The 24,633-nt window shown below is 39.3% G+C and overlaps 2 protein-coding genes across 4 annotated transcripts in view; both read left to right on the top strand.

Annotated features, from left to right (window-relative positions):
* On the top strand, nucleotides 1-23,387 carry LOC121377046 (zinc finger protein 704-like). Of its 3 annotated transcripts, none has more exons than XM_041504896.1 (7): nucleotides 1-651; nucleotides 3,512-3,708; nucleotides 4,176-4,411; nucleotides 11,579-11,679; nucleotides 12,369-12,546; nucleotides 14,882-15,037; nucleotides 16,076-23,387. In XM_041504896.1, exons 1-7 carry the CDS (start codon nucleotides 140-142, stop codon nucleotides 16,304-16,306), a joined length of 1,611 nt encoding a protein of 536 aa, XP_041360830.1. In that variant the 5' UTR covers nucleotides 1-139; the 3' UTR covers nucleotides 16,307-23,387. The 3 variants fall into 3 exon arrangements, with proteins under 3 accessions (XP_041360830.1, XP_041360829.1, XP_041360831.1); XM_041504895.1 differs by having other exon boundaries at nucleotides 3,500-3,708; XM_041504897.1 differs by lacking the exon at nucleotides 14,882-15,037 and having other exon boundaries at nucleotides 3,500-3,708.
* LOC121378038 (neurogenic protein big brain-like) overlaps nucleotides 22,816-24,633 on the top strand; it is a 45,567-nt gene continuing 43,749 nt past the window's right edge. The window contains exon 1 of the mRNA XM_041506135.1: nucleotides 22,816-22,940. Within this exon, the coding sequence (XP_041362069.1) occupies nucleotides 22,816-22,940 (125 nt within the window). The remainder of the gene's footprint in view (nucleotides 22,941-24,633) is intronic.

The following is a 24,633-nucleotide window of genomic DNA, read 5'->3' as shown; positions in this document are numbered from 1 at the left end:
ACAAACCGGCGCAGTAAACCGGCATATGTTTACATCATCTTAGCAGCGTGAAAAACGATCACTAGGAGGAATCAGCTCTTAATTGGACTTATTTTCTTGATGTGCTAGATGATTCACAAGTGTGAGTACAAGTTTGACGATGTTTTCTAACAGACGACTGGCCAAAAGATCGATCGTAGGAACGCGAGTTTGTGCTCTTTGGCAAGATGGCCGGTATTATCCGGGCGTCATTGAAGCCCAAAGCTCGGACGAAAGTATGTTCACGTGTGCTATGTTCATTGTGAAATTTGACGATGGATATCAGAAGGACATTCCTGGCAAGTTTATTATAGGACCGGGCTTCCAGTCCGGACCCACCACCCAACTGAAACACGGACAAAAAGTGTACCTTACTTTACACGGTCGGGAAGTGTCAGGTATAATTATAACTCAGGATGACGACAGCGTTTTGATAAATGTCAGACTGCAGACTGGACAGGAGGATCAGATGATTCGAAAAGTTGATGATGTCAGACTTTTGGAAAGCCGAAAATCGGCTAGGCTGGTCGACCAAGAGACAGATTACTCGAAACTGAACGACCTTTCGTTTACGGAATCGTCCGGGAAGAAACGAACCGTTTCGCACGTCATCGACGTTCCCACGAAAGCACCGTAAGCATTATATTCACACACAAGTTAAAACGGTCCGTATGCGTGGTCTATTTATATACGCAGATTTATTGCGAGCTGGTAATATATAAGCTAACATGATCATGATGAAATACGGTGACGGTCACAAAACAAAGACTGAATGTATATTATTATATCTTCCCACTGTTTACATTCTTTCTTCGTTATTATTGCGCAGTGGCTGTGAGTTATGATATGGCCGAATTATTTTTAACGCGCAGTGAGTTTAACAACATACATATTTATTTCGTATTAGTATGACATAATATTATTTCACCCATATCATGTATATTATAGTTATAAGTTTATAAACGAGCATCTAGAACTCTAATTTATGAAGTGACTGTGTATTAGTGACGTCATACTAAAAACTTTTCAAAACAAACACTGACCTTTAAGATCTGTAGCGTAATTATTCACTTCATTCATTTATAATCATTTTAAGGTATAATATCCGCCCGGTCCCCCCTTTATTATTTTTATTTAGGGTTAGGGGTAGGGGTAGGGTTAGGATTAGGGTTAGAATTAGAGTTGGGGATGGGGTTTGGGGTTGGGGGGGGGGGGGGACCGGGTGGATATTTTCCCCATTTTAATGCTTATATCCAATTAAGGTTCAAGCACGCTGCCCTGGGCTCACACCTCGGCTATCTGAACAGTCGGTCCAGGGCCCTGTTTTACGAAACAATCTTAGCGCTAAGATCACCTTAATTGCGTATCTAAGGACAGTGGGTTAATGGTTAGTGAGCAGAGGCGGATCTAGGGGGAGCAGGGGCCCTCCCCCCTAAATTTTGCGACAGTTATAATTTTATTATATATTAATTTTCATTGTTTTACGATCCATCCAAACCTCCCCCAAAGTTCATTGGCATTCCGCCTCATGTCATTCCCCCCCCCCCCCCCAATGGATTTTCAAGATCCGCCACTGGTAAGAGAGAAATCGGTGTAGTGCCTGTGGCTGAACATATACCCACTCACCGAGTTGTTAAACTCGCTCTGGGTGGGAGCCGGTACCGGGAGGCGAACCCAGTACCTGCCAGCCTTAAGTCCGATGACCTAACCACTACATTACCGAAGCCGTGAAAAGAGTGACAGTACTTACGTAGGCTAACGAGTCAACGGAGTCCCTCTTTAGACTACGGCTTTATCGTGGGCCTATGAGTCGAGGACGAGAGGAGGGGTGGGGATGGTATGAAAATCCATATATCATTCACCATTCAACTGGCTGGTATAGCCTGCTTCCCTAACCCTGCCCCCTCCCGTCCGACATTTTCAGAGTAGGGAGTTAATACCACCCAGCCAATGATTACGACGCCTATGTTCATACATTATTAAGACATGCATATTTAGACTATTAAATTCATGGGCCCCGGGCCCCTCTTTAAATCCGGACCCTGTCTACCCCACCCTATCGACGTTACTGGCAACATCTGCCTTGACAATAGTAATTTTGCTGCTAATAGGCGAGAGTAACCTGTGAGGCAGCAGCGTGTTTCTTGTCTTACCTTCCTAGATCAAAGTTAAAATTAGCAATGTCATATACACCGTATTGTATACAGACAGCAGGGCTCGACCTTTGCGGTAGCCCGATAGGCGCGGATCCAGGCATTTTAACAGGGCGCGTCTTCGTGCAACTTTTTTAATGGACGTTGTGTGTTAGATGTGAATGCTCTTTAAAATAAGTGGACAAAAAATAGTTTTTCTCGAGAGTAGGAGAGCGGGGGGTGGGTGGGGGGTGGGGGTGCAGACACCCTCGACATTAATGCAATTTAGACCCAGTTCCCATAGAACTGAGAAATTAAACTCCTCAGATTATACAAAGGCACAATTGATTGCCATACCAAAGAACTCTCTCTCTCTCTCTGTCTCTCTCTCTTTCTCTCTCTCCATCTTGCTCCCCTTTTCTTGCTCCTTCTCTCTTCCCTTGTCTCCCCTCTCTCTCTCTCTCTCTCTCTCTCTCTCTCTCTCTCTCTCTCTCTCTCTCTCCATCTTGCTCCCCTTTTCTTTCTCCCTGTCTCTTCCCTTGTCTCCCCTGTGTGTCTCTCTCTCTCTCTCTCTCTCTCTCTCTCTCTCTCTCTCTCTCTCTCTCTCTCTCTCTCTCTGTGTGTGTTTGTGTATGTGTGTGTGTGTTGAGCCCCACCCTACATTCAGACCTAGAAACGTCTCCGCTTTCTGTTTTGGTTTGAACCAAGTGAACCGTGTCATCATGTCGTATCATGTCTAAACAAGTGTGACTGACAACAGTTGTCAACACGTCTTGTTAAAAAAATGCACACCAGTCTGCTTTTACGACAGCATGCCACACTTCGCTTGTTATATTGCATACCGAGCCGTACTGGGGGAGGGGTGAGGGGGGTGAGGCGGGACGGGATTGGGTTTGCACGTTTTCGTGAATAATGAATATGTAAAGGCGCGTCTGCAAGAAATTCAATTTTAGAAAGGTGGATGGGGTCAATTTGAAGAGAAAAGTTCATGAGGGGTTGTCAACCATCCCCCACCCCTACTAGAGAGTATACCTCCAGTTTCAGATATTCTCCCTACGGGTAGGCTTTTTGTATTATTTGTATCTACTGCATTCAGACTGATCAAAGTATTCAGGATCGATGGCAGGTTGTTTCGAGGATAGGGATGCAATGCGCCAAAAGGGTACCCCTGGATCCATACCTGAATTATTATACTTTCTTAGACGACTGAACACAATATCTTTGAAGATTTTTTAACTTCTCTCTCCCCCCCCCCCCCTTTAAAGAACATATACATCACGATGTAAATTTATAAAGTCAGTTATTGTTGTTATTTTTCTCTCACACGAAGAATTTCATGTTAAAACTAGAAATGTGTCTAGGAGGCACAGACTACCCCGTGACCCGGTAGATGCGGACCTCATTGAGGACACCGAGATGGTGAGTGAAGAAACGGACATGGTGAGTGATGACACGGACGTCGCGAGCAAGAACTCTGAAACGATGGCAGCCATCGCCCTCACCAACCTGTCTTGTAGTCCTGCGTCTCCAACCTTCCCGTCGTCCTTCAAAGAAAAGGGTAAGCAACAGTGTTTTAAAATATACTCTCTCTCTCTCTCTCTCTCTCTCTCTCTCTCTCTCTCTCTCTCTCTCTCTCTCTCTCTCGCTGTCTCTCTGTGTGTCGCTCTGTCTGTCTCCCTCTGTCTCTTTCTGTGTGTGTCTCTGTCTGTCTGTCAATCTCGCTCTCTCTCTCTCTCTTTCTCTTCTCTTGTGTGTGTGTGTGTGTGTGTCTATATACTGTGTGTGTGTGTGTGTGTGTGTGTCTATATATCTGTGTGTCTGTATGTGTCTTTCTCTCTCTCTCTCTCTCTCTCTCTCTCTCTCTCTCTCTCTCTCTCCCCCTCCCCCTCCCTCCCCCTCTCTCTCTCTCTCTCTCTCTCTCTCTCTCTCTCTCTCTCTCTCTCTCTCTCTCTCTCTCTCTCTTATTGTCTCGTGACCATATAACCCTATTTTAAGATACAATATGTAGCTGTGTGTTTGGTACAGAGTTCCACACTCCGCCTGTCGCCCATCCATGTCCAGAGGGTTTCGGCTTGTCATGTAGTACCACCAGCAGCGGTTTCGGGAGCGGCAATTCGGAGAGAAATGAATACTCCCCGCCCCTCCCCTTTCCTCTCAGTGAGAGCGCCCCTGCCGCCGTCGGTAGAGACCTGCCCTTCTCGCCAGACGAGGGCGTGGATTTGGAGGAAGAGACAACAGATTTCTACAACGAACAACAAGAGGTAGGTAAAAGACACACCCACCTAAAGCAAGGGCGGATCTAGGATTACCGATTACAAAACATCTCCGTCTTTATTCGTTCGTTCGTTCGTTCGTTCGTTCATTCTGTCTTTACACGAGATACGCAAACTACATTTAAAGTCGAAAATTACCTGTCATCCCAAAGGGGTGTGTGTCGGGGGGGGGGGGGGGCGGCATTGTGATTCCCTTAGATATGCACTTGCTAAGGATAAGTATTTGGTTGTATTTTTGTAGTTTATTTGGTTATATGTTGATGGTATATATTTTGAGAAATGTAATCCAATCTTGTCTCGTGTAACATCGTGACACGAATTTCAGGAAAAGTATGTGTTGTTTTCTATTTTTGTGAATTTATAAATTTTTAATTAGTTTTTTTTAATTATTTAAATAAGAACACACACTCTCTCTCTCTCTCTCTCTCTCTCTCTCTCTCTCTCTCTCTCTCTCTCTCTCTCTCTCTCTCTCCCCCGAGGTTTATTTGAACGAACTATGACTGTGAGTTTTTTTTTTTAAGTTACTAAAACATGTAACAGAAAAAAAAACACTTTCACGAATAAAACGAACTAGTGACTGTATTTTCGTTTTATGTGTACTTTGGATCCCAGTTTTCATTGTAATTGTGTGTGTCGTGCTCATTTGTATCTTGCCTTACAGTTACATGTATAATATGAATGTGTAGTTACGGAACTGTGATCAGCCTTCTTTGTTTACGTAGGTTATGTCGTACAACTTCTATTAGAATTAAAATTAAAAAAATTAAAGATTTTTTATCAGAAATAAAACTTTGTTTTTAATTATAATAGCTTCCACCTCACCCCGCTACGTTAACTATTAAGTATTCCCAAATAGTTTTACGAGCGAAACTAAACTAGGATAAATTATGCTGCATTGCAAAGATCTCGCGCAATCTAGCCGGTTTTGCCGCTGACCTAATTGAAGTCAGCTGATTCAACTGTCAGTTGGCTCTATTTTTAGCTCTGACCCACTTGTGTTGGCTTTGTTGCCAAGTGTCAGATAGTAGCACGTTCGGTAACTCGATATCGTGGGCTCTTTTCTTTCTTTTGAAGTAGCCCGCATGAAAGTGACGTGTGATTCGGCTGTTGTGTCTATTTTCATTTTATTTAATCATCAAAATGATTTTTCCGATATATTGTGACGTGTGACGTGTGACGTGTCTACAGTGCATCGAATACTGCAACGGCTCGCTGCATGTGCTGCGACCATGATTGTTTTGATCACGTGACTGATAGAGGCGGAGTTTAATGTACAAAGGGAGATTGACATCAGCGTTTTTCTTTCCCCAACGAGCGTGACGTCAGTTCTTAAAATACAGATGTACAATACTACCGCTGACGGAACTCTCTGTTAAAGACCCACCAACTGTGGGATGGTGCATATAAAAGATCCCTTGCTACTAATGGAAAAATGTAGCGGGTTTCCTCTCTATGACTGTAAAAATTACCATATGTTTGACTACTTTATTATTATTATTATTGATTCTTACATTAACTTTATATTTCGTACAGGTTTTTGCTTCAATTAAGAAAACCCCAAAACAAGACACCCCCCCCCCCCCCCCCAACACACACCCACACCCACACACTCCTCCAAATAAACACCAAGAAAGAAACGGAAAAGCAAAGCAAATCTAATATGTATCTGGTTGTTCTTAACCTTATGTTTGTATAGCTCAAAAGTTTGTTTTTGTTTTTGTTTTTGTTTTTGTTTGTGAAACCAAAAAGGTATGTACTTCTGGATATAGGGTCAGTGACTTTTAGCTTTTCACAGATGCATGCACACACCCAGTGAACCATATATGGAGGGGCGGTAAATTATTTTGTTTGCATCCAAGGAAATACGCTAAGCATACGCGAAGAGATTGGGAAGGATGTTTTCTCTCTATAGAGAATAATACATGAGTGGCCGTTAGATACCATTTATCTCACAACGAGTTGTTTTAAAATGTTTCTAACGAGCAAAAGTGAGTTTGATACGTTTTTGAAACAACGAGTTGTGAGATACATGGCATTTAACGGATACGAAAGTATTATTTTATTTCTTACATATCCTAAAAAAACAGGTTTTAAGCAAATTTTAACATCTTTTTTAACTAAAAGTTATTTACAACCCTTTGCACTTGTAGCTGCCTTACGCGTCACAGACATCTGATTGTCAGGTTAACTATACGTCACAATGTAATCGATTTCCATCGTGTAATTTTTCATTGGATGCATGGCACTGGTTGCCTGGTCATCACCTAGGAGCAGCCAGTCGTATGTCTTGAAATTGTTGACACACGTACGTGTGTAAATAGGGTGGTGTTCTCACTAACGGGTGTGTAAGACAATACTTTACCACACACAATAAAACATTCATTATGCAGGCGTGTCGTTCAGTGATTTTTGCAGGGACGGGGGGTGGGGAGGTGTCTAGACTGGCGAGCCAAGATTATAGGGAGAGGTGGGTCGAGACATTCTCTTTCGAAAAATATATTTAATAAAAAAGAAAAAATCTGCTTGGGTGTGTGTGTGTGGTCTACTCCCGAACCCTCCCCCTGCACGCACACACGCGAGACGTAGCCCAGTGGTAAAGCGCTCGCTTGATGCGCGGTCGGTCTGGGGTCGATCCCCGTCGGTGGGCCCATTGGTCTATACATTTTTCGTTCCAGCCAGTACACCACGACTGGTATATCAACGGCTGTGGTGTGTGTTGTCCTGTCTGTGGGATGGTGTATATAAAAAGATCCATTGCTACCAATGCACACAAATATAGCGGGTTTTATCTCTAAGACTACATCATGTAAAAAAAATTACCAAATGTTTGACATCCAATAGCCATTGATTAATAAATCAATACACTCTAGCGGTGTCGTTAAACAAAACAAACTTTACTTTAACTTTTTCTCCTAGCAGAAAACAAGAGTACAGTACAATACGTTCGTTCATTCCATTTCATTTCAACTTATTTTCGGTCTTATAATCCAATTAAGGTTCAAGCACGCTGTCCTAGGCAAACACCTCAGCTATTTGGGCTGTCTGGTTAGGACAGTGGGTTAGTTGTTCGTGGTTAGTGAGAGAGAAGAGGGTGCAGTGGCCTTACACCTACTCACAGAGTCGTTAGAACTCGCGCTGGGTGGGAGCCGGTGCCGGGCTATGAACTACCTACCAGCCTTATGTCGGATGGCTCAACCACGAGGCGACCGAGGCCACCGAGGCCGGTAGTACAATACGTATGTCATTGTCCTTGATAACTAGCGCTGCAATGAGACGCTTATTCTACGGCTAGTCGTCTGCTTGGCCAAAAAGGCAATGACCTTGGCTCTGGCCTACCGAACTGGCAAGTCAAAAGTTTACAGCCGGGCATTGACTGGTTTTATAGGCGTCTATACGAGAAATAACCCGCGGGCGTCTGTTATCATTATATATGTATTTATATATACATGTATATATGTTTTTATTTCCTTCGTGTACATATAATCATATATATATAGTTGTGGTATATTTGGATTGATGCAAACATGTTGCTGAAATGTGAAACGTACAGTATCCATACCGGCCGTTGCTAGGATTTTTTGTTGGGGGTGGGGGCAACTGAGTAGTTAATAGTCTAAAACTCCTTAAACGGTTAAGTAGAGAATTATCTTTAAGTTTCTATAATGGTTTCCGGATCCCGCCCCCCCCCCCCCCTTGCTAGCTACGGCCCTGCATAATGGCTATACAATTTAGACATCTTACGTTAGCCCATAGAGTAATAGTGACCTATTGCTTAACATGACTGATTAGGCTATTCCAGAAATGATTAACGGGGGTGGAATGGTTTGTGACATAGGCGTACGGGCTTCCATTTTTGTAGGGGGTTGGGGGGCTGATTTTTTTGTCCGAATTAAACAAAAGTGCCCGAATCTGGATTACTACGTTATTTCGTATTAGCTAAATTGAGTTGCAAACGAATCGCCACGCATTTTTAAACATGTATTACAACTAATATTGTTTGTAGAATGATGAAAATACATGGTGAAACGTGTTCATGGCCAACTCATTTTTCCCGAATTTTTCTTTTGTTTTTGCCCGAATTTGAGGATTTTTTCCAGGAATAGGAGGTGGGACTTCCCTGTTCCCCTCCCCCACCCCGGTCTCGTACGCTTATGGTTTGAGATTTGGTAGAATGTGGAAAAATCCTATTTTTATTATAATTTATTTTTATTATTTCATTTCAAAATCGCTTAACAAACCTACGTGTGGTTATTTCCATTGCGGTTCTTGATGCTTTGACGTTTTTAGAGTGTATAGAAAATAGGTTTAACATCACTAGAACGTACTTAGTGGCGGATCCAGAAAATCCATATGGGAGTGGGGGGGGGGGGACAATGACATGAGGGGGAATGCCAAGGGTACTTTGGGGGAGGTTTGGAGGGGATCGTAAATAAAATATACATGTATATAATAAAATTATAACTGTCGCAAAATTTAGGTGGGGGCGGGCCCCTCCCCCCTACATCCGCGTCTGAATACTAATTTATTAATTATCGGCTATCAGATGTCAAACATAATTGTGACATATAGTCTTAGAGGAATCCCGCTACATTTTCCAAATTAACAGGAATAGATGTTTTATATGCACTTCCCCACAGGCAGGACAGCACACACCACGGCCTTTGATGTACCAGTTGTGGGGCACTGGTTGAGATGGGAAATAACCCAATCAGAGAATGGGTCCGCCGAGGTGATTCGATTCTGCGACGCAAGCACCTCAAGCGAGCACTCAACCGACTGGGCTAACTCCTGCCCGACCTGTATTTAGACAAGTACTGCACTCAGTATGTTTGACACCCAATAGCCGATGATTAATAAATTAATGTGCTCTAGTGGTGTCGATGAACAAAATAAACGTTATTGTGACATGAAATGGTTTATTTAACGACGCACTCAACACTTTTTATTTTCGGTTATATCGCGTCAGACATATGGTTAAGGACCAACTAGATATTGAGGGAGGAAACCCGCTGTCGCCACTTCATGGGCTACTCTTTTCGATTGGCAGCAAGGGATCTTTTATATGCACCATCCCACAGACAGGGTAGTACATACCACGGCTTTTGATATGTCAGTCGTTTAGTATATAGAGAATAACCTGTTTAACAGTAATACTGTCTTTCATTCATTCATTTCAACGTATTTTTGTGCTTATATCCAGGGGCGGGATTTAGCTGAGTCGGTTGAGTGTTCGCTTGAGGTGTTTGCGCAGCAGGATCAATTCAGCTGATTTTTTTTTTTTTTTTTTTTCGTTACAACCAGTGCATCACAACGGGACAAAAACCGTTGTATGTGGTTTCCTGTCTGTGGGAAAGTGCATATAAAAGATCCCTTGCTGCATTAGAAAACATGTACGGGTTTCTTCTGATGACTACTAGTCAGAATTACTAAATGTTTGACATCCAATAGCCGATTATTAATTGATCAATGTGCTCCAGTGGTGTCGTTAGACAAAACAAACAAACTTGTTTTGCTTATATCCAAGTACGGTTAAAGTACGCTGTCCTTGTCACACACCTCAGCTATCTGTTCAGGACAGTGGGTTAGTTATTATTTGTTAGTGAGAGAGAAGAGTGTATTGGTGTTACACCTACCCACTGAGTCGTTAAAACTCGCCCTGGATGGGAACCGGTACCGGACTGCGAACCTAGTACCTACCAGCCGAGGCCGAGATCTTAAGATATTGGCTTTATCCAGCTTTATCAAAGGATAGAATGGCGAATGCCACGAGGCTCTGCCGATGTTTTAAGACAATAACGAGTTATTTTATTTATCCTGCAATCCACATAAAATGAAAACTTAATGAAATGAACTGTTTTGTTTCACGATTTACCGTTTTTTCCGGAATAGTAAAATCCGGAAATTTGTCCGCGCAAGTAGTCTGCTGTTTGACTGTGATTATTAAATTTTCATGGCAGAAAGCTATGAAGTGGCAGCTATTTGACTGAAGTGACAGGGGGGAGCATGTAGTTTGTAAACATGACATGTGTGACTTGTTGACATTGAAGACTTGTTTGTGGTAATTCTGGCCCATGCAAAAGTAGTGTTTTTTGTGTAAAATGGGTGTACTCCGGCCTGGTTTAGAGGGTATGTTTGTTTAAACCAATATGCTGGGAGAAAGAGCTGGACAACAGGGGTTGTCCTTTTCAGGGTATGTGTCCCCCGGGCAGGCAAAGGTACATACAAAAATCTACGGGCCTGCTGATATTAATAAAAAATGTTATAGCCACTAAGGCTATAATAGAAACATATAGCGAAATTAATTGTGGTCTGAGGCCGTTGAATGCTTTGTCGTCTACAGTACATGTATTTATACTCCGAAACTAAATAGTTCTTAAATAACAACAATTTATTTCTTATTTGTAAATGAAAAATTGTCTTCAAAACTTTTGTTTTAAATAAAAAAAATGAATAAGTAACTTTGAATAATATGACATTCCTTTGCTGATCATAATTAGTGTAAAAGAAGTTCCGTTCCAAAAAGTTATATTTTTGGTCAGTGACCGAAATATTGAAATTTATCCAGTCATCATATCTTGACAATATGAGTACATATACATAAATCAGATATGTATGTATGTATTGATGTATGAATATCTATATATTGATGTATGAATATTTATATATTGTATGTATGTCGAGGTTGACTGTTACATACATAGATGTTAACGCACTGGTTAAGGGGATAATTAAATCCTTTCTGGCCTTATAAATTGTCCCATGCCGTTGCTTGGACTCGAACCTTAGGCACCGAATCGCCTGCAAATTCCAGACTAACCACGATGCGCTCTGAGCTATTGGGGCATCCATTAAAAGGATGCTCTTTAACTCAACCACATGCATGGGGCCTACAATCTACGCGGTCGATCCCGCTTGAGTGCACGAAACAGTGGGCAGACCTGGCACTGGCTAGTATGTATTTATGTATGAATATATATTTATATATAGTATGTTTGTCGTCTTACACCTATTTACTGAATCGTTAAAACTCGACTTGAGTGGGAGCCGGTACCGGGCTCCGAACCTTGTACCTATCAGCCCTGTGTCCGATGGCCTAACCACGACACCACCGAGGCCTTTTTTTTATTCTAAAAGTTGTCATGGTCGTTCTTTCAGGAACTCAAGAGGACGGTGTATCAATGCACGTGGAGAAAATGCGGCCATACCGATCGCTCATACACAGATGTAGCGCGACACGTCAGGAAAACTCATCTACAGTAAGATCGCAACATTTACTTCCCTTAATTAGTTATCTGTAACGATATTCCAATTTATCAAACGTTCAATAAGACTGAGTCTATGACAGTCGCGTGACGATTTTGTTGTGTATTAAAAACAGTTTTGAAATAATAATTTGCATAATGAAGTAATGATGGGGCTTTAGATATAAGAAATACAATTAATGTTTTTTTAATAAAAAAAATGTACAATGAAGGTAAAATTATGAAAGTTATAATAAACTAAAAAATAAAATATAGCATGATTTTTATCTCAAATCATGAAGTGTATAGAGGCATCATGGAGGTTTTTTAAAAACGATTTTTATGTCAACTCGTGATATGTGAAAAACATATTTTCACTATTGTGATGTGTGAAAAAACATATTCAAAGCAATGAGTGAAAATAATTTTTTTACTCATCATGAGTTAAAATAAAAATCATATTCGACAAAAGACCATGATATGGTCTTTTTATTTTTTGACAATAGTTGTGGAAAAAAGGATACCCTCAGTGGTGAAAATTTCGACCTGGAACGAGGCTTGCGGAGTCGCAATGTTGAAATTTTCAAGCCTCCTTCCAGGTCGAAATTCGTTCCAGGTTGAAATTTCCACCACCCATCTCAGGTGTACTTTTTCATATAATAAACAGTCGTATCACATTGTAATTTAATACGTCATCGTTTCAGACGTGACAGTGACTCGGAGTTGTCGGACGAGGAGGAGTTTTACATCGATGACGTCGTCGTGGGCAGCGTCGACACCATGACAAAGCAGTTCGCCGAAATGCACACATCGTCGCCTCCGGTCGTCCGCCTCGACATCACACCAACATTGAAGTCATTCGATCACGACTATCTCAAAAAGGTATTTGTCACGAAATATACACAACAGATCTTAAAGACGCAATATCAAAGTTTTATAATAACTGAAAATATATATTCATTATTTCTTGTGATTTATTAAGGTTATAGCTTGAATTACTTGTACATAAAAAATTACAGGGTTGAAAATTAGCAGTCACCCGGTTGTCCGTGGTGACCTTTATTGGCTTATGTCAAACAGGTGTTTATCACATATTATATACAGCAGGTGTTAAAGATGCAATCTCAAAGTTTTATGATGACCGTAAATATTTGTAAAAAAACCATTAAGAATTACATGCATATAAAAAATTACATCGAAAATAAATCAAGATTATGTCAAAAGGTGTTTGTCAGAAATTATATACAACAGGTGTTATACATACAATCGCAAAGTTTTATAACCGAAAATGTTTTTTGAAAATAATTTATTAAAATTACAGCTTGAATTATTTGCACATAAAAAATTTACATCGAAAATAAATCAAGATTATGTCAAAAACGTGTTTATTAGAAATTATATACAGCAAGTGTTATACATGCAATCGCAAAGTTTTATGATGACCGAAAATATATGTTAATTATTTCTTGTGAATTATAACAATTATACATGCCCATAAAAATTATATCCGAAATAAATTAGATTTACTACTAATATTCAGGGCTTGAAATGAATCGGCAATTGCAGTCACTGTGATACTGATGACCATAGACAGCAGTTTTTAGCTACAGGATATTGTTTGGTTTTCATATTTGTTGCTACGGTTACTGGTTTAAAATTGCTGAAGGTAGGCTCAAAATTGCATGTGGCAAAAAGCATTTCAAAAGGCCGTAAATAACAAATTCATAAGTTGGAGCCCTGTGTATATATAAATTTATATTATAACAATTTCATCTCTGCAGAAAACCTTTGTTTCAGACAGGACAGTTAAAGGGACATTCCTGAGTTTGCTGCATTGTAAGATGTTTCTCTTAAAGGGACATTCCTGAGTTTGCTGCATTGTAAGATGTTTCCAATTAATACAATATTTATACAATTAAACTTACATATTAAATATATTTTCTTGTTTAGAATATCAGTGTCTGTATATTCAATGTGTTTCTGGTCGTTTTAATATTTGTAAGAAGCCCAATCCGGATTTTATCTTCAAATAATTTCATATATACGAGAAAATATATTTTAGGAAATAAAATTTAACCTAGTACAAATTTTAGAACGATCAGAAAGACGTTTAATATACAGCCACTAACATTTTATGCAGAAAAATATATTTGATATGTAATTACAATCGTTAAAAAGTCTCTGTTAGTCGATAACATCTTTAAAATTGCAGCAAACTCAGGAATGTCCCTTTAACAATGTTGCAATTGCAGGTCAGGTCAGGTCAGGTCAGCTCAGTTCAGGTCAGGTCAGGTCATAGGGCTTAATGTGCACATTCAGAGCAAGCTGTTGTAGCGCACGCCTGTCATGGGCGCAGGTGTCGACCGTCCAGGACAGGAAAGGATTTGGGGTGGGTTGGAGGAGCAACCGCCAGTGCTGGCAAGTGCAAAAGAGCACCAGCAGCCCGTCCAGGGTTGGTAGCAGGAGGGGGCACTTGCGGTGTTATTGAATTTTGAATGTCCCGTAGGATTGAGTCCAAAATATAAGAGATTGCACAGTTTTCATGAGGTGATTTGGCACATACCAGGGAACAGTGCATTGAAATGGAGCTACAGTGAAACCCCTCTAAACCAGACACCATCAGGACCAAATAAAAAGTCTGGTTTTAAGAGGTATCCAGTTTAGAGAGGTTCTCTTTTGTACATATATTTAAAAAGGGACCTAGGTTTTGAGAGAATTCCGGTTTACAGACGGTCCGGTTTTGAGAGGTTTTACTGTGTTTGAGTAATTTCGACTTAGTTTGTCGAATTGTAGCTCATACTGGATGGTACAGCGTTCGCTTGATGTGCGGTCGATCTGGGATCGATTCCCATCTGTGGGCCCATTGGGCTATTTCTCGCTCCAGCCAGTGCACCACGACTGGTATATCGAAGGCTGTGGTATGTACTACTCTGTCTGTGGGATGGTGCTAATCGAAAAGAGTAGTCTATGAAGTGGCGACAGCAGGTTTCCTCTCTCAATATCTGTGTGGTCCTTAACCATATGTCTGATGACGTATAACCGTAAATAAAATGTGTTTAGTGCGTCGTTAAATAAAACATTCCTTTCTTCTCTTTTTTTTTAGAGGTTTCACTGTATTTGAGTAATTTTTGTCGAATTATAACTCATACTGGAGGAACCTTCTTTAATTGCCGAATACTAAGTATTATCTTGCGTTTAAATTTTTCTTTCACGCCAGGATAACAAGTGTATACCAATGGCGTCGTCTGTGCCAACAGAGAACATGGTTGTACACCCAGGCAGTACTTCGAGTCCGATTCCCATCGCGATTCCTGAAGGGCAAATTAAACGATCTCTGTCGTGGCAGGTCCACTCTGTGTCACCAGCCAACTCGGTACGTAACTCTCTGAATTAAAGGGACATACCCTAGTTTCAACCCGTGAAAATTAACACTAAGTTTAGTTAATCTACAAATCTGAAACACATTTGGATAAAGTTACAATTGAGTGAAACATGAGTCTTTGACTTTGAAATGGTGAAATACCCTCTAAAAATAGACTAAAACTCGACTCCATAACTGTTTCTTCTCAGACACATGTGCGTTTTTACAAATATGAGAAATGCATTTTGTGATATTAAAACCACCAGGATGACCAAAAACACTTCAAATGTACAGAAATAGCTAATCTAAACCATAAAATCTATCTAAAGTATGATTCCAGTTATCAAAAACGGCTATAATGGTCAAAAATACACCTTAGTGTTTAAAAACTAGAGTATGTCCCTTCAACACTGTAGCAGGCCCATAGGAAGTTCTAAATTATAGGTAAGGCCTATTTGCACTCCCATCACACGTGGAGAATGTATGATAACAACCCACCCACACACCACCAACAGCCATGTTTAAAATGTTATGTTTTTGCTGCATTCTTGGGCATTTAAAGGGCAAGATGGGGTGGGACATAGCCCAGTGGTAAAGCATTCACTTGATGCGCTGTCGGTCTAGAATCAATCCCAGTCGGTGGCCCCATTGGGCTATTTCTCGTTCCAGCCAGTGCTCCACAACTGGTGTAACAAAGCCTGTGGTATGTACTACCCAGTCTGTGGGATGGTGCAAGGGAGCACAAGCAGCCCGACCAGGGACGGTAGTTGGTTGGTTGTTTTAGGTGCTATTGAATTTGCAAATGCCACGTAGGATTAAAGCCAAATAGAAAATGTTGCTTACTTTCTTGTAGGTAATTCTGACGCATAATTTAGAATTGTTCATTAAAATTGAAAATGAAGCTAATTGGTTCATTTGACTTAGACTAAGTTAGTTGATCGAAATGTAGCTCCTTGCTGGAACGGTCGACTAAACAGTCATTCTTGCATCCATCAGCCAATCCTAAATCTAAATTCAGCCAATCACAAGTGTCGTCTTTTTCATTACCAGATTTCTCAACCAATCCGAATGAACCGCCCAACGGCCCAGGAGAGGCTGCACCAACACCAGGCTCAATCCCCAAAGACTCACGTGCTCGCCGCGTCACCCAAGGGAAACATAATCCACCGGAAGCCGCGTAGTGAGGTGCGCAAGTGTCGCAAGGTCTACGGCATGGAGAAACGGGACATGTGGTGCACTCAGTGCAAATGGAAGAAAGCATGCACACGATTTCTGGACTGAAACAAAAACATAACTTAATTCTTTGTAAGATCTTTAGTTTATACTTCCTTTGGTTTTAAATGATGAAAAAGAGAGACAAATGGAAGAAAGCATGCACACGATTTCTGGGCTGAAAGAAAAACATAACTTAATTCTTTGTAAGATCCTTAGTTTATACTTCCTTTGGTTTTAGATGATAAAAAAAGAGACACAAATGGAAGAAAGCATGCACACGATTTCTTGACTGAAATTAAAAACGTAACTTAATTCGTGCCATAATGGTTACTTTCCTTTTGTTTTAAGTGGTAGAAAAGAAAGATAAATGGAAGAAAGCATGCACACGATTTCTGGACAAACGAAAAAAAAATAAAAAAAATAACTTAATTGTTTGTCAGATCCTTAATTTGCTTTCTTTAGTTTTAAATGATAGAGAAAACAGTGGCTAATGGAAGAAAGCATGCACACGATTTCTTGACTGAAGCCAAAAAAACGCAACTTTATTTTTGCCAGAATGGTTAGTTTACTTCCTTTTGTTTTAGGTGGTAGAAAAGAGTGGCTAGTGGTAAAAAGCATGCACCCAATTTCTTGACAGAAACAAAAAACATAATTTAATTCTCTGTCAGAATCTTTAGTTTACTTGCTTTTGTTTTAAGTGGTAGAAAACAGAGATAAATGGAAGAAAGCATGCACACGATTTCTGGACTGAAAACAACAAAAACAAAACATAACATAATTCTTTGTCAGGTTTGAGGGCTAATGGTAGAAAGCATGCGCCCGATTTTTTTTTACTGAAAGTGAAAAACGTAACTTAATTCTTGTCAGAATTATTAGTTTACTTTCTTTTGTTTTAAGTTATAGAAAAAATGGGCTAATGGAAGAAAGCATTCACGCAATTTCTTGACTCGAAGAATTTTTAAAATTATTATTGTTTGTCAGTTTCCATCCTTTAGTTTTAAGTAATAGAAAATATTAACTAATGGAAGGAAGCATGCACACAATTTCTTGACCAAAACAATAGTAACACTTCTTTTTCCAGATCTATTGTAAGTTCTCTCCCTATATAGTGATTACAAAAGGGACAAATGTTAGCAAGCATCTAAGACTTAAAATCCATATAACCGTAAATAAAATGTGTTGAGTGCATCGTTAAATAAAAATTTCCTTTCTTTCTTCCGTACATAAAACAAGGATTTTAAAGTAACTAAATCTAAATCTATTTCTGGAAGTTATACTTTTTCCTAAAATACATTTTTAACCTTTATAAACACCAGAAACACATTGATAACTGAATACTGAAATATTAAGTAATATGTTATTTAACAGTAAATAATAGTAGTGCTAATATTTTTCACTTCTTAATAACTGAGGTCATTGCATTGGATTGAATGCCATATCTTTGCGCACATTGCTTTTCCCATTAGGTACATTGAAAATCTTGAGAAAGAGAGACAGAGAGAGAGAGAGAGAGAGAGAGAGAGAGAGAGAGAGAGAGAGAGAGAGAGAGAGAGAGAGAGAGAGAGAGAGAGAGAGAGAGAGAGAGAGAGATATATATATATATATATATATATATATATATATATATATATCATGTGTATGATTGTTAAAACCTATTTTTCTGTAACAAAAAGAAAGAAAAAAGACCCCAACAACAACACTCTAAAATGAAATTTAAAAAAAATAGAAATCATTTGTATATACTATGTAAATATGTACATATTTGTTTAATGTGAAAATGAGCATATATCACTGAGAAGAATTGAGACGATTTAGTGTTTCAGGGTATTTTGTTTATAAAAATATGTATTATTTGCTGTGTATTCAAGAAACAATAATTATACAATAACTTACTATATAATACTATCCACGATTTTTTAATTGTGTTTTAACAATTTACTGTAACGATGCTGTTGTTTCCAATAATCGTAGTGCACAGGCGTCGGAAGAGGAGTGGGGGTGAAGCAGGGGTCACTTCTGTCACCCTCACCGTTTCTGAAAACTATATTGTATAAGCCCCTCTTCCTCCTAGATAAAAAAACGAATTGATATACATATCGAATGCGTGTGCATAGGAAGGGGGATGGGTCGAACCTCCCCCTGCTCGAAATTGTTTTTTAAAATGTATTTTGGGGAAGCATAACCCGACCCCCCCCCCCCCCCCCCGTTATAAAAAGTTAGCTCGCCAGTCTAGACTCCCCAGCACAATGTCTTGCACGCGCCCGTATATAACACACACACCCCCCATTTTGTTGAAAGGCGAATTTATATGTAACTGTACCACTTCCAGTGCCCTCCTGCTGCCTTCCGTTTTCCGTTACCTTCCGACGCCAGTGTATACTTAGTATTAATGCAGTTCATTCATTATTTTATTGCATATTAGGGCGTATAGTTTTTTTTCTCCCATTTATATGTACACATGTACATGTAGATTCACATAACGTAGTGTCATATTATATTGTACCAAGGACGGTAGAAAACGTACCCTAGGTTAAGTGGAGCTCCAACACTAACCTACCCCAAAACATATTTATATTTTATTAGGCCATTATAAATTAAAATACTAGATTTGTATTTTATCTTCTTTTTGTAAATCTTTTTTTCATTTTCTTTTTTTTAATCTTTTTTTTAAATCGGAGCGGGGTTGGGGATGGGTGGATTTGTTAAATTTAATTTTTTATTTAAATTTTTAGGTCAAAATATGTTTCTTTTATTATTTGCTGTGTATTCACATTTTTTTTTTTTTTTTTTAAATTTTAAATTTCAGGACATTGGTGTAAAATATGTTCCATATATTATTTGCTGTGTATTCACATCCCCTGTTTATGTACACATCGGGTAAAAAAGATTGGGGGAGGGCACATAAAAAAAGGGGCGTGGGCATTTATTTCCGGAGTAGGCGGGGATTAAAATCTAGGATCTATTTTATAATGACCTTATTGGTAATAATAGTTGTATGCACAGTGGTTAAATATGTGAATATCGCGTGTGTTCATTGGTCAGTCATTATCAAATGGACGTGCTTCAAAACAGTTTGTCCCGACAGCGGTATACAAGTTTAGTTTTTACTTGTATCATGACCTGCTGTTAATAATTTGTAAATAGAATTATTTTCCACGTGTCGAGATAGTGAAATGTAATGGGCTTGTTGATCTGCAATGTTATGGTTTGGTTTATTTTTGTTTGTGTTTATGTGTGCACACACAGACCCACATGGAGACACACACACACGCAGAGAGACAAACGCACACATACACAGAGAGAGAGAGACACACACACACACATACACACACACACACACACACACACAAACACACATGCATGTGTGCATACGTATATACAATTCAGAAACAATATATGCACGCACTCACGTATACACATAAACTCTCTCTCTCTCTCACACACACACACACACACACACACACACACGTGTATTTAACTTGTTTTGTTGTTGAAATTTCACTTTGACGGTGTACATAGTTATAATAATGTCTGTAACTGTTTGTGTTATTTCCATTTAATTATGTTTAACTCTTTCATAAATGCATCTTAAACTAATGTTCTAAAATTTCCAAAACATTTATTATTATTTTTTTTATTTTTTTTATTTTTTTTTTTTTTATTATTTTTTTTTTTAATACTTAAGACTGATCTTATACTACACGAGTGGTCGTTAGATACCACTTATCTTACGAGTTTTTTTTAAAACGTATTTAACGAGCGAAAGCGAGCTAGATACGTTTTTAAACAACGAGTTGTAAGATAAATGGTATCTAACAGACTCGAATGTAGAATTCTATTTCATACATATCTTCAGAAAACAGTTTTAAAATAAATTTAAACGTCTTTTCCAGCTAAAGTCTATTTACGGCTCTAGCGCTTGTAGTTATCTCATGCGTCACAGACAAATCAATTTCAGGTTAAATTACGTCAAAGAGTGATCGATTTCGACTGTGCATTTTTTTTTCATTGGATGGTTTGGCATTGGCGACCAGGTCATCACCTAGGAGCAGCCAGTCATATGACTTTAAATTGTTATCACACGTATATGTGTTATAAAAAATAACGAAAGATGTTCTCACCAACATAATGTGTAAGAAAGTGAATTGTATGAGGGCGGAGAGGTTAGGGGTGGGGGTATTACTTCAGGTTTCAAGCTAGACCCCAAAAACTGATTAGTCATTTAACGAATGTGTAAGGAAATCGGTAGCGAAATTCAAACTTCAATTACTTAGCTAAACTGAATATAACCAATTAATTTTTTTTTTAAATAATTAAATTTGAATTAGATTTTAGGGCATTTATTAATAAAATTCAAATTTCAGTAACTTAGCTAAACCGAATAAAACCAAATTAAGGTGGGGGTTTTTAATAATTAAATTTGAATTAGATTTTGGGGCATTGATTAATGAGATAATTACACTGACCAACGTTTATTTATTTTTTCATCCCAAGTGTAGTCGACCTTTAAATGAAAAATGCGACGTGGTCCGAATGCCACCAGAGGTAAATTTGTGAAATTATTCGAGGGTTACCAAGAACTTACGAATGTATCCGATGATTAAAGATCAACATCGCTAGTATTTTTAAGCTGTATCCTAAAGCTGTATCCTAACCGGACGCGAGCGATCTGAGCAATTATTTCAGAAATCATTGATTTCAATTGCCACATCCTAACCGCACGCGTGCGACGCGACGTATTTATCTGTCGCGCAGCACGCGTGCGGTTAGGATGCGGCGGTTTGAAATAATGATTTCTAAAATAATCGCTCACTTAACCGGCCGCGAGCGATTATTTTAGAAATCATTGATTTCAATTGCAGTATCCTATTCGGACGCGTGCGAGGCGACATATGTATCTGTCGCGTCGCACGCGTGCGGTTAGAATGCGGCAGTTGAAATCGGTGATTTCTAAAATAATCGCTCGAATCGCTCGCGGGTGGATTAGGATACAGCTTTACTGGTGATAATAATAAAAGAAATGACCGACTCCTTCTACAGTGTTTGTGAATTTACGAATGAATTAAAAAAACAAGTGACACTTGGGCGTCAGTTTTTGTTAATAGTATTAGCAATAAAATAATGACAGTGCCATGTGCTAGTTTTAGTAAAATAGTAAACTGGTCTGTGAGTGGCAGTCCTCATTGAGCGGTACATGGAGGATGTATTGTCCTGGACCCCGTTCCACAAAGCGATCTTAGAGTTAAGACCACTTTAAGTGCATAAGGTAAAAATAGACTTAAGGTGATCTTGACGCTAAGATTGCTTCGAGGAACGGGGCACATTAAAGGATTTCCTCGGGAGTGGCTGTCCTATAGACGAGACACAAGATAGATTCGTGGAATCAACCACTGTTTTGTTAAATACCCATTTAACTCTGTATTGTGCAGAGATGCGGTTTTGATCATGTATAACGGTAGCTCGAGTGTCCTCTAGCGCTGGTCTAAGGTATAAACAGACCTGGGGCCCATTTCACTTAAACATCGTAAATTTACGTCTGCTACTAATAGTTATACCGGTCGTGCGTTTACATGTGTTTGGCGTCTATTTTACGCAGAAAATTTACATTATCGCGGAAGCTGGAGTAATTTGAGGAAATATGTGTTCTTCAAACTATATTTGCTGAACTATAATAATAATAATTAGAATTGTGATTTAGTCGTAGATTTACGTTTACGTGCAAAACTAGGCTCACGGTCGGATGTGTTGTGAAACTGGTCCCAGTTCTAGGATGAAGGAAATGTTATATTCAACGACTCGCGCAACACATTTTATTTACGGTTATATGGCGTCGGAAGGACACTCGAGCTGGGAAAACGGTTTTGTCGTTCAGATTTTAAAATCAGTTATGAGATAAGAATTAATATTGGTTGTTATTCCACGCCTATAATAGTAATTAGAATTGTGGTTTAGTCGTAGAGTTACGTTTACGTGCAAAACTAGGCATACGATGTTTTGTGAAACGGGGCCTGGTTCTAGAGGACGCTGGAACAGGGGTTACGGTTTTGTCGTTTAGATTTTAAAATTAGTTATGAGATAAGAATTAATATCGGTGGTCATTCCACGCCTGGTTAACCATGGAGTGAACTCGAAATACCAAGTCTTTCATCAAATGAAGTATGATTTTAGTGCTATTGAATTACTCACTTATATATTTTCTTATGTTGTATTATTATAAAACATTTATCCGTGTTAGAATAGTGTGACGTGTTTCCTCCCTTTATGTAAACTTAAAATGCCATGTAGGATTTTGTCAGACCAGGCCTGGTGCTTATAAAACTTTTAGAGTCTAGACTCGAGACTCTAATAGAGTCTGAGACACTAATGTCATGACAACACCATACCAATTGTATGCCTGTGACGTCATTAGAGATTGAGTCTGGACTCTAAAATGTTTATAAGCACGGGCCCAGTACTAGGTTAACCAGTTTACGTATATAGTGTGATATGGTGATGATGATGACAATGATGATGGTGACGATGATGATTATGGTGAATCCTGATGATGACGACGATGATGATGATGGGTGATGATAATGACTGATGGCGATGATAATGACGACGATGGTGATAATGATGATGATAGTGATGATGATGACGATAATGAAGACGATGATTCATTTGCGTGCTTACTGAGGTTCAAGCACGCTGTGTTTGGCATGTAACTGATCTACAAGGGCTGTCTGTCCAAAATGTAAATGAATTTTTAGTGTGAAAACAAAAACACCACCACAATAACTTTTTTCTTTAAAAAAAATCTTTATGGGTCTGTAGGTATTATTATATTTTATTTTATTTTCTAAAACCATCCTCATAATCATCGTCATCGACGTCGTCGTCGTCATCATCATAATCATCATCAATGCAGTGAACAAATATAAAGGCAGAGTCATCGCCCCTACTTGCCCCACTAAATAATCGAACAAGATATTGCCAGAAAAATAAGTAGAAGTACAATGTATGCAATTAATCTGTTCCTAAAGAGGGGCGAGACGTAGGCCAGTGGTAAAGCGCTCACTTGATGCGCGGTCGGTCTAGGATCAATCCAAGTTGGTGGGCCCATTGGCCGATTTCTCGTTCCAGCCAGTGTACCACGACTGGTATATCAGACGCCGTGGTATGTGCTATTCTGTCTGTGGGATGATGCATATAGAAGACCCTTGCTACTGATGGAAAAATGTAGTGGGTTTCCTCTCTAAGACTATATGTCAAAATTACCATATGTTTGACATCCAATAGCCGATGTTTAATAAATCAATGTGCTCTAGTGGTGTCGTTAAACAAAACATTTTCTCTCTCTCTCTTCCTCTCTCTCTCTCTCTCTCTCTCTCTCTCTCTCTCTCTCTCTCTCTCTCTCTCTCTCTCTCTCTCTCTCTCTCTCTCTCTCTCTCTCTCTCTCTCTCTCTCTCTCTCTCTCTCTCTCTCTCTCTCTCTCTCTCTCTCTCTCTCTCTCTCTCTCTCTCTCTCTCTCTCTCTCACCTTCCACGGGCGTGTTTCTGAGCGTTTTCGAAAGCCAATGTACCGATTCCGTACAAATACTCCATCTACGACTAACAGTACGGAATGAGTGCCTTGAAATTGCGAAGATGATTTCTCACATACTTTTGTGTTTAACTCCTTCCACCGATTTGTTTTCATGTCAAATACAATTGTAAATTCATATTTCATCACCATATATCATGTATATATATTAATGGGTGTACATAATATTTATTATCATGTTTTTGCTGTTTTTAAATGACTGTTGTGGTATGTTGGCGAAATTTTGGTTTGTTTGTTTGTTTATATAGTACCCCCCCCCCCCCCCCCCCCTCCTCCAGCAGAGCCGGTTTAAGGATCCGCGGGGCCTGTAACACAAATGACAGCAGGGCCCTCTTTCCAGAATATATATTTCGTAACCCCCTCGGGAAGAGGTGGAAAATGACCTGGGGAAAATAAATGTACACATCACCGCGGGGTCCCCTGAAGCGCGGAGCCCGTAGCACGTACTACGTGTACTACTAGGATAAACCGGCCCTGCCCTCCAGTTTGTTTTAAAACTCCCAACTGCATCTGTGACACTTAATGTTACAATTTACTAGTAAACTTCGAGTTTATCCCCAATAACATTAATAATTGATGTCATCAAATATTTCCACATGATTGCTTTTTATTTTCAACGCTTTTACCTTTATGACCAAAAGAAAACGACACATTTCCTAAATAAAAATAAGGCTAAATGTTGACAAGGTTTGTTTGGAAGAAAAAAAATCTCAATTTGGAATGTAGTAAAATGTAATAAAGGCTAAACTGGGTTGGTTTTTGTTGGGGGTGGGGTTACGATTTTTTTCTATTCTATACTTATAGTTATTTTG

Source organism: Gigantopelta aegis, chromosome 7, assembly GCF_016097555.1.
Source record: "Gigantopelta aegis isolate Gae_Host chromosome 7, Gae_host_genome, whole genome shotgun sequence".
Lineage (NCBI taxonomy): Eukaryota > Metazoa > Mollusca > Gastropoda > Neomphalida > Peltospiridae > Gigantopelta > Gigantopelta aegis.
This window is presented reverse-complemented; position numbering and strand designations above follow the sequence as displayed.